Source organism: Schistocerca gregaria, unplaced genomic scaffold (genome assembly GCF_023897955.1).
Source record: "Schistocerca gregaria isolate iqSchGreg1 unplaced genomic scaffold, iqSchGreg1.2 ptg000720l, whole genome shotgun sequence".
Lineage (NCBI taxonomy): Eukaryota > Metazoa > Arthropoda > Insecta > Orthoptera > Acrididae > Schistocerca > Schistocerca gregaria.
Window position 1 is genome coordinate 150722 of NW_026062097.1, and position 15754 is coordinate 166475.

The 15754-nt window shown below is 40.4% G+C and overlaps 5 protein-coding genes and 1 long non-coding RNA gene across 8 annotated transcripts; 3 read left to right on the forward strand and 3 right to left on the reverse strand.

Annotated features, from left to right (window-relative positions):
* Positions 1–983: 983 nt before the first annotated feature.
* LOC126320453 (uncharacterized) lies at positions 984–2443 on the reverse strand. The gene has a single exon (XM_049993946.1). The coding sequence runs from the start codon at positions 2393–2395 to the stop codon at positions 1067–1069; it is 1329 nt and encodes a 442-aa protein (XP_049849903.1). The 5' UTR covers positions 2396–2443; the 3' UTR covers positions 984–1066.
* Positions 2444–2877: 434 nt separating this feature from the next.
* LOC126320454 (uncharacterized) lies at positions 2878–3482 on the reverse strand. The gene is made up of 2 exons (XM_049993947.1): positions 3461–3482; positions 2878–3389 (listed from the first exon to the last, which is right to left on the reverse strand). The coding sequence occupies exons 1-2, from the start codon at positions 3461–3463 to the stop codon at positions 2979–2981; spliced, it is 414 nt and encodes a 137-aa protein (XP_049849904.1). The 5' UTR covers positions 3464–3482; the 3' UTR covers positions 2878–2978.
* Positions 3483–4785: 1303 nt separating this feature from the next.
* LOC126320387 (uncharacterized) lies at positions 4786–5434 on the reverse strand. The gene is made up of 2 exons (XR_007558088.1): positions 5403–5434; positions 4786–5315 (listed from the first exon to the last, which is right to left on the reverse strand). It is a non-coding gene; the product is annotated as an uncharacterized LOC126320387 (long non-coding RNA).
* A 113-nt stretch (positions 5435–5547) lies between these two features.
* Positions 5548–7466, forward strand: LOC126320388 (uncharacterized). 2 transcript variants are annotated; one of them, XM_049993846.1, is made up of 3 exons: positions 5548–5710; positions 5890–6009; positions 6135–7466. In XM_049993846.1, exons 2-3 carry the CDS (start codon positions 5937–5939, stop codon positions 7355–7357), a joined length of 1296 nt encoding a protein of 431 aa, XP_049849803.1. In that variant the 5' UTR covers positions 5548–5710; positions 5890–5936; the 3' UTR covers positions 7358–7466. The 2 variants fall into 2 exon arrangements, with proteins under 2 accessions (XP_049849803.1, XP_049849802.1); XM_049993845.1 differs by lacking the exon at positions 5548–5710 and having other exon boundaries at positions 5818–6009; positions 6135–7455.
* A 378-nt stretch (positions 7467–7844) lies between these two features.
* Positions 7845–8542, forward strand: LOC126320446 (splicing factor 3B subunit 6-like). The gene is made up of 2 exons (XM_049993938.1): positions 7845–7972; positions 8082–8542. Exons 1-2 carry the CDS (start codon positions 7845–7847, stop codon positions 8302–8304), a joined length of 351 nt encoding a protein of 116 aa, XP_049849895.1. The 3' UTR covers positions 8305–8542.
* Positions 8543–13146: 4604 nt separating this feature from the next.
* On the forward strand, positions 13147–15717 carry LOC126320447 (uncharacterized). Of its 2 annotated transcripts, XM_049993939.1 has the most exons (5): positions 13147–13249; positions 13316–13352; positions 13525–13612; positions 13718–13793; positions 13853–15717. In XM_049993939.1, the coding sequence occupies exons 1-5, from the start codon at positions 13238–13240 to the stop codon at positions 15671–15673; spliced, it is 2034 nt and encodes a 677-aa protein (XP_049849896.1). In that variant the 5' UTR covers positions 13147–13237; the 3' UTR covers positions 15674–15717. The 2 variants fall into 2 exon arrangements, with proteins under 2 accessions (XP_049849896.1, XP_049849897.1); XM_049993940.1 differs by lacking the exons at positions 13147–13249; positions 13316–13352 and having other exon boundaries at positions 13553–13631.
* The last annotated feature ends 37 nt before the right edge of the window (positions 15718–15754 follow it).

A 15754-nucleotide genomic window follows, 5' to 3' on the forward strand; every position in this document is an offset into this window, starting at 1 on the left:
TCAATCACAAAACTTTGACCAACAATCGAAAAACCAAATCGCTGACTCAGTTTACTTACGTGAATGACTTGTTCTCTATCTGTGGGATTCTTGACCAATAAAGTTCTTGTAATTTTAACCTTAGGATCCGATTTACGCGGCACACGGGCTGATCCGAATTGAACCCGCGGAACTGGAGCAAATCGACTAAGTGTTAAAACAGGTACCTTTTCCTCAAACTTGCTAGGTACGTGTCTGTTCATCAATTCATCTCTTTCTGGCTCAACCCTTTGGACCTTCGACACGCTTGGCAATTCTTCATCATCTACCCCATACTTATCATCAAATACATCTTCATCACTTCTGGCCTCGTTCTTTATTCGTCCCGATTCTCCTACTCCAACTCAAGTGTAACTCAGTCAACGTCCGATTCAGCAATTACCGCGGAAAGTTTGCCTCATAAAAACCCAAAGACTGTCGAAAACATAGTATTGACATCAGTACCTCTTCTGTCTATGGCAGGCCCTTTCGAACTCAATCTAGATAAGAACTTTTGAGATGGGGGCTTAGTTTTTCGAGTCTCTGAAGAAAGCTCAAACCATATAGCGCCCTTTGTGGAAAAAGCACTTTCATCCTCATTGTTCCGCTTCTCAATACTGTTATTGACTTGTTCGTCTAGGAAAAATGATAGCTACCATATTAGAAAGGGCTGTAGACCAATAGCTCAAAAAATTTTGTTATTCAACATGGTTTGCAGCTGAACCGCCTGCATACCTGATGGGTTTTGATCAGCATTCATCACAGTTCTAGGGGCAGTGTAGAGAATAATTTTTTAATGCTTAAAGCATCTATTGGTTCGACTCAAGGCAAAAAATAACGTTTTTTGTACGACCAAATGAAAATAAAAATATTCAAGGAATGTATCTTTCTCAAATAACGCATTTTATAAACATAAACTCTAAAAAACCAAACCGATTTTAAAACCAAAAATATTTAGACCTAAGGACACTTTTATCGATCAAAATGATAAAACGCAACGTTTAAGCACGAGGATTTCATAAAACGAATGCGCATAAACTACGGGCAGCTATGACTGGTTCTTATTTGAAACAGTATTTTTAGAGCCTCCACGCAGACCAGGGACGGATATTTTAGGTGGAACAGGAAAACCGAATCCTTTACCAACTGCCACCAAATTAAGATTTGCGACATTGTAGATATTCTTGTGCGAGTGAGCTGCATAACTTTGCAAATATGACCGATAGGCGTCATTAGCACTTCGATAGAGATAATAGTTCTTATTAATTAGCATCTCTAGCTGACTTTGGATGTCGGCAAGCTTCGAAAACTCATATTCATTGAGCGCTATTTTGTGTTGTCGCAAATATTTCAGAAATTCCAGTTCTGAAGGTAGCAAGAATAGCAATGCGCGACCAGTACCATCCACACCACGTGCCGTACGACCGACCCTATGAATGTATTCTCGCGGATCATCTGGTGGATCAAACTGTATGATCCAATCTACCTTGGGAATGTCCAGTCCGCGAGCTGCCACATCAGTGCAAATCAAGATACCATGTTCAGAATTACAAAATTCGAAAAATGTCTTGGTTCTTTTGTTTTGCTTCTGTTGCCCGTGTAGTTCGAGAACGGGGATTTCAATATAGTTGAGTAGTTCAGCATGAAATTTGACCGAGTTACAAGAACTAAAAAAAACAATAATTTTTTTTTTAAGATTTTTTTTCAAAAAAGTAAATAGCAGCAAAAAGCGCTTGTCACTTTCACAGATGACATAGCCCTGTTCTAAACCTTCTACTGTAGGTTTTTCACGACCTTGATCTACATGAATTTCCAATGGATGCTTTTTTAAAGCCAGACGCGCTAAGTCCTCAATACTATCTGTTTGAGTCGCGCTGAAAAGAACAGTTTGACGCTTTTTTGGCAAAAGTTTGATAATTTCATATAAGTCTTTCTCGAAGCCAATTTCAAGAATTCGGTCAGCCTCATCAATGACCAGACACTTTAAATTCTTGTAAACGAATTCAGGCGTGTTCTTTATGTGGTCCAAAAGACGACCGGGCGTAGCAATAAGCAAATTTAGACCATGTTCTAGCTTTTTAGCCTCTTGATAGCGATTCGTACCGCCAATCACGACACCAACTGTCTGAGAACAAGATGACATGAGCTCGCTAGCGACACCATAAATTTGAAGTGCAAGTTCACGGGTAGGGGCCAGAACAATAACCCCGGATCCATTACGAGGCTTAAATCCTGCCTCGACCAAAAGCTGTACGGCTGGAATCAAAAACGCCAATGTTTTACCTGAACCGGTGCATGCAGATCCCAGTACGTCTCGCCCCATCAAAAGAGGAGGAATGCATGCTTGTTGGACTGCTGTCATGCTGACTAAACCCATAGAAGCAATAGAGTCCTTAAGATTTTGATCAATATCTAAATTGAAGAAAGGTTTGTTTTCGCAATATGATACAGTGTTTTGAACAGGAGAGCACTCATCTATTCATGAAAAAGATTTAGTAAAAGAGATACAGATGGATAGAAGTTAAGCTTTTTCTGCCTCGACAAAGTATAAACTGTACCATTATCAGTTTTGGGTTTCTTGGGAGAAAAACCTTCGGGTGTTTGCGTATCAGACTCGAGCCGATCCACACGTTTTTTATTATCGGCGCTCATCTCAGGATCTGCTAATGGGGGTGTAGATTCAGCGGCGTTCTTAATAATTTTGTTATCCGAGACACAGCGCCTCAGCCGCATTTCTATCTCTTTACATCTTATTAGTATTTATCCTATTCAAGAAAAATGAACCGAATGGAAACATACTGGCTCGCAAGGATCTCTTATGTAAAGTACTCATCCTTAAAAATGTTATAAAAAACGAAATTGATATAAATAAATATTTATTAATACATAACATTTTGTGTATAGTTGTGTCAAAAAACACATGATGTGTGAGATATTGAACATTAAAACTATAAACACATCTAAACATGTTGTTCTCCTCGAATGCGACGCGCTAATTGCATGTCCTTCTGCATGACAGTAACTCGTTTTGCGTGAATAGCACATAGATTAGTGTCTTCAAATAGGTCTACCAAGTAAGCCTCTGATGCCTCTTGGAGAGCCGAAATAGCAGAGCCTTGGAAACGTAGGTCCGTCTTAAAGTCCTGGGCAATTTCACGAACGATTCGTTGGAAGGGGAGCTTACGAATCAGCAAATCAGTAGACTTCTGAAATTTTCTAATTTCACGCAAAGCCACTGTCCCGGGACGGAATCGATGAGGGCGCTTAACACCGCCACCATATATCGCATTTTTTCGAGCTTGCTTGGTGGCATGTGTCTTACGGGGCATTTTGCCACCAGTGGAACGACGGGCCGTTTGCTTGGTACGGGCCTAGACATGAAGGGCAAACAGGTTAGGTCAGATTACCTATATCAAAATTAAAATGCAGGGCGAATGCATACCATCTTGAGAAATATAAAGAGAAATGTGATTGTTATTGAGAAAAAAACTTTAAAAAGGACAATATTATTTTTTTAAATGTACTATTTTTAGAACATATAACCGTTAATGTATAAGTAGTATTTTGGTTGAAATTTTACGAAACGTTGAACCTGACTGGCTTACCTTTCTCTATAATACATATGCCAAAAAATACAGGTAGGTAACGATAGGCAAGTATGTCCATTATTATTCATAACATTATTTTATAACCGTTAAATAGAAAAACAGCCACTCTGAAAATCTGCACAACCTTTTTCCAAACCTCCAAACTAATTTGTTTATAAAATTTATTATCGCATGTCTAAGTATGTGCTTACACATACACTTTGTGTGTTTACTATAAGAAGTTGTTGTCTTTTAGATTGATTGCTTGCATCTCAGGAGTTTATTGAACTCCGGAACAAGTTCCAAATTGAGATCTTTGAAGCAAATAAAGGGTTTTGGGTTCCAATAAAGTTCATCAGGCCTTTTAGACGTGCCATTTTACGGAAGCCTATCAATTCCAACTGGCCCGGTTTCAAAGAATTCCGGCTCACTCAGCTATAACAAAATCGATTTCCTATGTAATTATCTATTTGTAATATTGTGCAATAATATCCTTGTTACCCTTATTACGTTACATGAGGAATTTTTTTCAGCCGTTCCAAACTTTTCGATCGACATCAAACAGCTTGACAAAAAAACGTTTGCTTCTCAAAATCAGGAAATATGTTCTAAAGTGCCTTTCATCCATAAAAAACACACATTTCCATAACAACAGAACATTTCTCTGCTTATTATATAGGATTTTATGCTACTGTGCAGTCTTTGAATGCAGCAGAAATACGCTACAAGAAGTACAATTTTGGACGCAGTAAAGTGTTATATCTGTTTTTTCCATCTCGCACGGATGAGATTGTTGTCATTCTAATATTTAAAAACATACGAAGTGGGTGAGTTAATAATGTCTAAAAATGGATATTAAGGCGAAAGAATGATATTCTCAATAATTTTTGTGAGCGGTGTGAACATGCCATACTGACATTACACACCACCCCGCATAAAACTGATAGCTAAATTCCCAGCAGCAATAACTCAAAATGCAATGAGAATACCTCAGAAGCACAATGTTAAACCACAAAATAGAACAGCGCGACAGATAACTTTTTCTGAGTCGAACATTGCTCAAATTAAGCCATAGGAAAAAGGGAACAAAAAGACACATACACCACGACCCATTTCGATATGCGTGGCATATTCACAAACCAAAAAAATAAGCACCATCATTTATTCAAATTTAAAGAAATCGGTTAAATGTCTAACGGCTATTTAATAAAAAAAGTGAAGCAATAACTGCTTTGGCTAGCCTATATGCTTGCTACACCAAGAATAGTTTACTCAATAAGTAGTTTTATGATGCATTAATATTTAGTAAATCTGAGAGTCAGTAATTTCGACGCCCTTTTCCTTTTTAATAGCCTTCGTTAAAAAGGGGTTTACATGAGAGGCAACGCCAGAGTTCGATATAGTAACTTGATCCAGAAGCTTACTGAGTTCCTCATCGTTGTGAATAGCAAGCATGATGTGGCGGGGAATAATGCGAACACGTGAGTGGTCACGAGAAGCATTTCCTGCCAATTCTAATATTTCGGCTGTCATGTATTCTAAGACCGCAGCAAGATATACTGGAGCACCAATGCCTATCCTACGTGCATATTGACCTTGCTTTAGTTGTCGATGAAGGCGACCAACTGGAAATGTTAAGCCGGCACGAAAAGAGCGACTTTTGTCACTGCCACGTTTTTCTGATTTTGTGGATACTTTCTTGGTCGACATCTAGTGAAGGATTATACAATTTTTACAGTTGTATTTTAGTAAGAAAGAATGTAAAAAGCTATATATCTTTAAAGGGCAGTTACGTACAAAATAGTTTAAGGTTTAATGACAGAAATTAGAAATAAACGCTTTTTTTATAATTTTTTTAATCCGATTAATCTCGATTTGATTTTTTTTGCGTATTTGTATTATCCTACATTGTCAATCATATAACGGCTATAATACCGCGACTAATATAGTTTTCGCAAGTTTTAACAATGCGCAAATATAGTTCCTTGTACAAATGACTTTATAATGGTAAAAAAGAGGGTAACGAGGTCGATAACAATTGTTTTGGTATCTATGAAATGTGCCTGCAGTTTATCACGTAGTGGCAAATTTACAATCGGTTAATTGTACGATTTATATCAGGGGAATAGGACTCTTGTTGTCTTTCTATTTAAGAAACTATAAAAAACAGTTTCAGCCGCTTGAAAGTAAAAAGACATCAAGTCACAAATCATTTGCGTGGGAATAGCCGTATTAACAGTATCAAAATAAATTATTATAATATCTTGCCGTCTAATGGAAACAGACACTCTATATTCTCGAGAGTCTAAAAAACGTGTCAAAAATGAAGAAATGCCTGATGACGCTGGTTCTATCACACTGAAATATGTACGCGGCCAACAAGATACACTTAATCCGCTTGTTTGTATGTACACACTTTAATTTTCCTCCTCCTATGCGATTTTGATGACTGCCTTCGAAATTGTTTTAAACACTTATATTCGTGCGCCTCCTATTTAACTGTTGTTCTGCCAATATTCTCTTGATCAGTGACTTTTCCGCAGGGGCCACCTCCAACAAATTTATTGAACAACACATCAGGTGGCCTTCGTTTTTCTTGCTATCATGGTAAACCACAAGGCAGTGATGGTGAACAAACATTCTTTGATGTGCGCGCCGGTGCTAATGAATTCCAAGTAGAATATTTCGGCAGTAACCGTGAAAAGGGTGAACAAAGCGATTCGCAAAGCCTTCTGAGACCTGAAAGTAAATACCTTGTGGGAGTGTATAATAAATTGACGAACACTGTTGAACTTCTTGAAACACCTTCTTTGTTCCTAATGCAACAACGCGTTATCACATATAAAGAGAAAGTTGAGCATGATAAATATGGCGAATTGACTTCCAAGACGCAAAGAGACTTATTAATTCATACTTTCTCGTCTAACCGTAGGCAACGTCAGCTTATAAACACTCTAGCTAATCAAGTAGATAAGAATGCTGAATTCGGCGTGAAAGCTTTAGACATTAAATGCACGGACGACAACAACGAGGGGCCTCCTGAAAATCGATCTGATTTACCACCTCACAACTCTAAAACTCATGATGTAAAGGAAATTTATCCGGTGGATTCTTTTATTTCGATGGATATACTTGATTTTATTATTGCGAGTCAACAACCATGTATCAAAACTTTAGAAAAGAATGATCCACACCTACAAAATAGTGTGTGCATGTTTGTATTTGAAGCAATGCAAGATGTAAAGAACATTTTAATAAGCGACAAGTATCGTAGCGGTGAAAATAAACCTCCCCTAGAACAGGCACAACGGATTGCTGCGCTATTACAATATTTAGATTATTTAATAACTATATACAAACTCCAACAACGCGATAAAAGAAAATTGATATTAAATCGATTTGAGCGATTAATTCCAACGACTATCACGAATGGAATTCTCAAGAAATTCGCAGTACAAGAGACTCCGACCCGATGGAAAGTGAGTAAGTCACTCAAATTGAAACTAATAAGCTATATCTGTGTCATTGCTATCACAGTTAAAAACTTTTCTATGGATATAGCACCACTCGCAAAGGAGCTGTCGATGTCTGTATTTGACCTAAGGCTCCATTTAACTGCAATAGGATGCAGTATATCTACCAACGCGAAGAAATCACAATCTACATCCCCAAACACTACTGCTGTGTTGAAGGCTCCTTTGAAGTTACCCGATCAAACAAGAAAGATTCCAAAATTTAGTAAATCGAGATAACAAAATAAGCAGTTTTGCTACGATCATGTAAAAACTTTGGGAGAGTGATTCATTTTTAACCCTCTCTATTCTGATAAACACTAACATGCAGTGAAGCATATCGCACTTAAGAATGTTAATTGAGACAGTGCTCGAATTTTTTATGTAGTCAGATAAAAAAACTAGGCAACTTTATTGAGGTGATTAAGCACATACTGTGAACAACTCGCATATACTGATAAAAATCATAGTATGCAAAAATTTTTAGTTGCAGCAGTGTTTGCGCTGTTATAAGCTTTTGTCAAGAATGATTGTATTTTTGATTAAACGTTTTTGCAAGAAAGGGAACTTTCTCAATGAATTTATATGATTCACAATAGAAAATAATGGAGTGCCGCCCTGAACGTTTGGCGACGTCTGGGACCCGGAGAAGCGAATCGGTTTCTATAAGCTATGCATATTACAAAATAATTTTTTTTTTTTTTCAATACAGCCTCTGCTTTCAAACATGAACAATATAAGGCTTCCTCCTGATGCCAATCGCATTGTGTTCGTTAGGAACTTGCCAGATTTAATCAACAGTGTTGAACTGTATGAGCTTTTTGGGAAATGCGGCCCTATACAAGAAATTAGGCTGTACGATATTGCTTATCAAAAGGGGCAATTGAGCCAGGTTGAGTTTTGTGTGGTTCTAATGTTATTTTATTGTTAATTGTGCTCTACTCGTGGCTCTTTTTATTCCCAGGGGTAAAACAACAAGTCAGGAAACCAGGGGAAAAGCCTACGTCGTCTATGAAGACGTGTTTGATGCAAAAACAGCAGTTGATACATTATCTGGTCAGAATGTGACAGGAAGATACATCGATGTCATGTTTTACCGTCCTGAAAAGAAAGATGCAAATTATAAGGCAAACCTTCAAATGAAAAGAAAGACAATTGCTGCTTTGAGAGAGAAGCTACAGGCCTAAAAAGTCATCAAATTCGAGGAGAGACGTTGACTTAGATCTTCTTCATTCACAAAACAGTGTCAGGATGGCTTTGCATACACAAAGTAAATAGATGTACAGAATACGCAAGCAACACTGTATATGCTGAGTTGAAAATGTTGCTGTATAGCATTCATCTTTCTTATGTGGATGTCTAAGTTTAAATTTGGTTAGCCAGGCTTCTGGTTTCAGAAACAGTGTAGCACAGCGATTGCATAACCCCAGAATATTTTTATATAGTAGTATCATGTACAGATTATGTTTAGACAAATTTTTTTTTGTCTGTTATTTTGTACAAGATTGTGTAGAATTTCCTCGGGGTTTTGATGTTTTTAGTCTATCGCATCGAAGAATATGAAACGAATTAGACAGGAACTCTAATTCGGTGTTTCCTCTTATGTTTGCAATTATTGATACTACAGGAACGGGAAGAGAAAATTTGTTTATTCAGATTACTACCCTGGCAAAACAACACCTCAACTTAGTGCCTTGAATCCTTTCTGCAGATGCTGTGTAAATTTACAGAGGTGTTGATGTCCTCACTGTCAAGACTTCACCTGAAGATTGCTGAGTGTTAAACATTACTTCGTTAATATTGTAGATGTTCCAGACGACTCTTTTTCACTCTGCGAATATTAGTTTCTTGCTGATCGTCTGCTATGTCCATTTCGACGTTTGAATGAGAGTGGAGAGTTATGTGCAAAGACAAGAGATCTGCCTATCATTGTATATGGAATTTATTATTATATCGAATCGTGTTTATGGCTTGATGGATTATTCTGTTTCGAGAAACTAAAAACATCTTTAGCTGAGGCCCAAAAAACTGAGGTTGAAAATCTACCTAATGAAGAGTTATATCAGCAGCTGAAAGACGTTGATCCGAAAAGAGCCGAATTGTTGCATCCAAATGATAGACGAAAAGTTTACCAGTCACTAGAGATTCTCTATGCGATCAACGAGGTTCATTCTTTTCTTGACTGTGCACACTCTATGCCAATCAGTTGTCTTGTCTTATTTCTATGGCCTCATATCAGCTTTCGCGTATCAGGTAAACTGATCGATTAGCGAGTTGGCAAAATGGTAGTTGCTGGTTTAGAAGAATTAAAATACATCACTGAAACATTTGAACACTAGCAAATCAATTATCAATTGGGTATTCTTCAGGCTATTAGAGTTAAGAAATTTGTACCTTGGACTAGAAGTTTTCAATCAAAAAGTGTGTCAAATGAGCAATTGTCTGAGAAGGGAATAGCCTTGCTAAAGTTACATGTGCGACAATATGAAAAAAGTCAAGTTTCTTGGATCTGGAATACTTTGTTGGCACTTGCAGGCATCACGGTCTTTCAACTATACTTCGATAATGAAGAAAAGCAGGAATCGGATTGGCTAATACTGAAAGGAAGATCGCGTTATCTGTACTAGATCAAGCTAATCGCAATATGAATTTTGAGCAAATTATTCAAAACAGCCACGAATGAAAGTTTAGTCGCCGTTCGTGCACTCCTCCCGAAAAGCAGAAGCTGGTTTAAATATTATTGTGAATACTGTCTGAAAAAACTCAATGGAAGAGTCGAGCGCGAACGTCACACCAAGTCGAGAAAACACAAAGCAAAATTGAGCAGCGTTAAAAAGTATGTGTGCTATACATAAGCAATACATGTACGAAGAAATTTTTTTATCAGTTATTTACTAATAGCTGCTACATGCAAAGCTATGGCAAAAACGGCAGCAAAAAGACTGCTTCTAGAATTGGAAGCCATTGAGGATGATCCAAGTGACGAAGTGTATTTGATGTGTCGCTCAGAAGATTATTTATATGAATGGAAAGCATGTATCAAGGGCCCACCTGATACACCGTATGCAAACACTTATTTCGACTTGAATATTGTCGTTCCGCAAGATTATCCTTTAAAGCCACCTACTGTCACTTTTGCGACCAAAGTTTTTCACCCAAATATTCATTACAAAGTATGCTCTGATATCGGTAGTTGTATTTTTTACACCATACCAAGTTTAACACTCTTTCTCAAGACGGGCGAAATATGCTTAGATCTACTCAAAGACGCCTGGTCGGCGGTTTACGGATTGAAGTCGGTTTGTATGGCCATTATCACGCTCCTTGCACATCCAGAGCCTGATTTTCCTCTTAACTGTGACTGTGGAAATTTACTGAGATGTGGTGACTTTCGAGGATACAATTCAATGGTTCGAATGTATTCACTGATTCATGGTAGCAATTCCCCTACTATTACTCGATTTAGGGATAAACCGTGTTGATGGGTATGAGTTCATAAGGTACGGTGTTGCCAATCCGCTAAAAAAGGCCGAACTTTTGGTAGTATTAGTTTTTTTTTGGGCGACTCCCAAATATGCCAGTTCCAACTCGTACATTAGTACTACCTAGTTCAATCTGGAAAACGGGTTATTTCAGTGAACGTGAATACGGATTACATTGAAGCAATATACTCTTCAATCACGCGTACCGCCAGTTCGTAGTCCCTAGACATGCCCATAGACAGCTCAAGCGTGCCCTCAACGCCCAACTCCTTTTCTATTTGAGATTTGCATTCCGCAAGCATTTTGTATTCCTCCGATGGATCCGTATCATATTTTGCAATTCCCATAATCCCACATAGTTTCAGGTTCGTATATTTTTGCACAATCGCCTTTGCTAAGTTTGTGCACTCTGATGGTTTTAAGCCTGTTTTAGCGTCCTCATCGCTTGTCTTTATTTGGATAAAGACTCTTAATGGATTAACAAAATTTGCGTTGAAAGGGCTTGTTTTGTTAAGTTCAATTTGGTTGTGGAGTTCTCGGGCGATTTTCTCTCTGTCGACTGTTTCAATGACCCATAAGCCCGGGACTTCGAGTAATTTTCTGACCTTATTGGTCTGTAAATGGCCTATGAAATGCCATTTGATATCAGCTGGCAACTGGAAACTTTTTACATACAATTCTTGCACCTAAGGATAATTCTAGATTAATAAATTTTTGTACGTGCGCGGGGCGCTATGTACACGTATTCTATTGACAAACAACTCTCTAACACCTACATAGTTTTCGCCAAAATGCCTTTGGCCAGCTTCGTATGCTTCCGATATCCCGGTTGTCGCTACACTCTTGCTCACGGCTACAAGCCTTACTTTTTTTCCAAAACGTGAAATTTTTTCACGCACTCGATCGAGAGCTCTTTGAATATCTTCGGTTTCTACATTCATTGGTGTGTACAACAGGACGATGGTAATTTGACTGTTTTCCGCGGTAGAGGCATAATGCGGCTAAACAAAAAAAAATCGTGGAATTTTTCATTGACTCAATTGACGTTCTAAGTGACCATTTTGCAATAGAGTCTGCAAATCAGTCTCCGCCTTTCTACAACTATCCAACTTCGGCATACGTGCTAATACAATTAATCCGGATTGTCTGTAAGAAAAAAATCGGAATCATGGATCGGCGATATGTTGATGCGCGCGCTTCGTTTGGTGCCTTGTCTGTATCCGGTTCGTCTTAGTTGTCCTCTTCAGTACTCGAATTCAACCTGCCAGCGAGTTTCGAAAATGGCACAAAACGAGAGGAATTATTGCTTTTTATTATCGCGATTAATATTGGAATTCGTAACTTTTCGTCTAGAACACGGCTATCAGCACCTTTCGAAGCGCGCCCGCCTGATCTGGGTCCAGTGAACGTGCCGCGGAAAGCAACGCTCGAACGTTGAAAGTCGGATAAGTTTAGAAAAAGAGCATTCATTGTTTTTTCTAGAGGCGCCGCCCTAGGTCGAATTACGAGTGAGTGTGGTCAACAAAAAAGCGAGCCTCTGTTCTTGCAGTTTTATGTGGATAGAGCTAAGAAAGAACGATTCATAGATTTTTTTTGCTTTTATCACATATACCTTTTCCTGCAACTCCTCGGAAACCTATTCAATTTTCAGATTATCAAATTTAAGGTGACGTTTCAGTCTTGTCTTAACGTAAGGCTCGCCAGCTCAAATGCGTCTATGTCCTAAAAAAAAATTGAACATGTCTATAGATAAATGTTCAAAAAAATTTTTTTTTAAGTTTGTCCCTAGAAGAAGAAGGCTTTGTAGGCATTTAAGGTTTACCTTCTACGGACTGGCTATAGAGCGGGTTATAAAATTGACCAAGGTTCGTCGCTCTTCTTTGGTTCCAACTCATTCACTCGGCTTTCTAAACAAGAGCCGCATCAGGACGGCGTATGTCATTAGTTTTTGGTCTTTCTTTGCTTAGCTCTCGCCGGTCTCTTCTTCCTGTGCGAGCCGCGCCAGGAAAGTCGTACATAAAAAAGAAATCTAGCGGAAGAGCAGAGGAAGAGCAAAGCAGAGCTAAGTCGAATGAGGAGTTTGAACGATATGGCAAGATTTTGTTTGGCAGTCCTATAATAAAACCGAAGCGAACGAAGGAGGAGCTAGATGAAGCTAGACGCATAACGCTTAGTCGAGAAAACAAATTGAGAGAACGCGATGCTGCTAGAAAAGCCAAAGAGGTGTTGTATATAAAATTGCGTACGTTGGCATTCGAAGAGTTGCCAACAGAAGCTCTAAAAAAGGCAGCTCGTATACCAGACACAAAGCCGATCCCAAAGGATTTTCCATGGTGCTTGAGACGGCCCCCGCTCGAGTCAACTCCCATTTTTGGGAACATGTTTGCAAGTGTCGCCGACTAGTGGTTGATCTTTTCCCATCGTGTTGCTCTGCCTCTAGAATGAGGCATGAAGTTCAGTGCAATAATAGATTTACGTTAAATTTTTGAAAATCAACTTTTTTAAAAAGCTGTGCGAACAGAATAAATACATATGAAAAAAAGATTCAAATTTATCTCAATTCGCGTAGACCGTCGTGCAGCCAAGAAGCCGCGGTTGTTATAGAGTTGGAAAGCTTTAGCTACGTACTATTTCGAGCATGCCTGCAAAGGTAGATAGAGACGCCTATGCCGATGCCGTCGTGTGATTCACCTTCCTAATTTCTTTTGCATGGCAGACTTTATACAGTGTGGAAGTTGGGAAGGACGCAGATGGTAAGACTGAGTTGCCTGAGGGATAGAGAGGCGGGCGTTCCTGTGAAGGTGAATTTTACGACACGGTCAGCAAATAGTTTCCTGGTGCCTGTGACGTTTGTGTGTCGTGCATAGAGTTCGCTGCGTCTCCTTTTATTAAAATTTTTTTGTTTGTGGCAAATGAAAATTAAAGGTGCGCCAATTAGGCGTCGTAGCGGGTTCGAAAATGAGCTGGTTAGTTCGACGAAAACAGGAGCCACGACTCTGTATAAAGTATTCGAGTACATATTCTCCCTAAACGTAACAGTGGTCGTTTTTTTGCCCATCGTAGGGGCTGCCTATGGGGTTATTTTCTTTGCGAGTTGCTAATTTTTTTTTGACCGCAGGGACTCGGCCGAGAGGTACGCCGATAAGAAGTGCTACGGGACGAGGAGGCTGACGGAGATGTTCGAAGAGGTGAAGGTACTTTGGAGCGGTGAAGGGTCTTGGCGGTCTCGAGCGTGCTAACTTTTTCCTCGAAGCGTGTGGACAACAAGGACCAAGTGTTCACCTACCCATGCCTGAGTCCGTACGCGTGGTTGACCTACAGCCAGGTGCGCGAAAGAGTCATAAATTTGGGGGCCGGTCTGAGGGCTTGGGGGATGGAGCCGCGCGACGTGTTGGTGATGTTTGAGAACACGTCGATCGAGTGGAGTTTGATGGCGCGGTCTTGCTACACACAGAGCATTAGTATATTGACCGTGTATGCGAATTTGGGGGAAAACGCGTTGATAGAGGCGCTGGTCGAAAGTGAGTGCACGTATATGTTGACCAACGCGACGTTGCTGCCGATGATGTGCGAAGCGAGGTCCAGCGTGCCCATTAGGAAGATAGTGTATTCGGGCGAGCTGAACGAGAAGCAGAGAATCGCTTGCGAAGATGCGGAGATTTCCGTCATTTCTTTCGCGGAGTTGGAAGAATTGGGGAAAAGCAAGCCGGTCCCCGTCGTGCCTCCAGCCCCGGAAGACACAGCGTGCATTATGTATACGAGCGGAACGAGCGGTCGTCCTAAAGGGGTCGTCATGACGCACCAGAACCTGGTTTCGGCGCTGGCTGGAATGAGTTATTGCGTGGATCTGTCTTCGGAGGACGTTTATTTGAACTACCTCCCTTTGGCCCACGTGTTGTCCTTCGTCCTTGAAAACCTGATAATTTATTGCGGTGGTGGCATAGGCTACGGGTCGTTTAGAACGGTCGTGTCCAGCGGCGTAAGAAAGTGCAAAGGAGACCTCGAAGAACTCAGTCCGACGGTGTTCGCGGGTATTCCGACTATTTACGAACGCATCAAAAACAGCATCATGAACGTAGTTCAATCCAGTAATTGGGTCAAACGGTCCATCTTTCACCTGGGATTTCGCGCCAAACAAAATGCCATCGAAAAAGGACTCGAAACACCTATGTGGGATTGGATCCTGTTCAACCGGTTCAAGCAGTCCTTAGGCGGACACATACGCTTCCTTGTTTCCGGGTCAGCGCCGCTGTCCGCCGAGACGCAAAACTTCATAAGAGTGTGCTTCGGGGTCCCGCTAATTCAAGGATACGGACTCACAGAATCCTGTAGCTCCGGGATGGTCCAAACGCTCGAAGACATGTCCACCAAATCCGTAGGGCCGCCGTTTCCCTCCCTAGAAACCAAACTCGTCAGCGTCCCCGAAATGGGATACTTCTCTGACTCGGAGACGCCGAGAGGCGAACTCTACCTCCGAGGCACTCCCGTCGCCAAAGGATACTACAAAAACTCAGAACAAACCGAAAAAACCTTCGACAAACACGGGTGGCTCTCCACCGGAGACATCGCCGAACTCCGTCCAGACGGCTCCTACTTCATCATAGACCGCCTGAAGCAACTGATAAAACCTCTGCACGGCGAGTACATATCCCTCGACAAACTCGAGTCCGTCTACAAATACGACCCCCTTGTCGACCACCTCATGGTCTACGTAGACTCGTCCAAGTACTACTGCATCGCCATCGTCGTTCCAAACAAGGACAAACTGCTGCAATGGGCCAAGCGATCCGGCCCCAAGAAGACCCGCTCGGACGACTACGAGGCGCTCTGTCAGTCTCCAGACGCCGAAAACTACGTTCTTGAACAGCTCCAAAACACCGGTAAAAAACACAAATTGCGAAACATCGAAATTGTACGCAAAGTCAAACTTCTCTCTGAACCCTGGACCCCGAGCAACAACTACCTGACAGCCGCCATGAAGCTCAACAGAACCTACATCGTCAGCACCTTGCACGAGGACATAGAGAACATGTATCAACAACTCAAAGAACACCATTACGATGCACACCACTAATTGTACAACTCGAAAATAAATGGTCCCACTCATTTTTCGTCTAAGCGAAGTCTGTTGTAACACATACACAATTTTCATTGT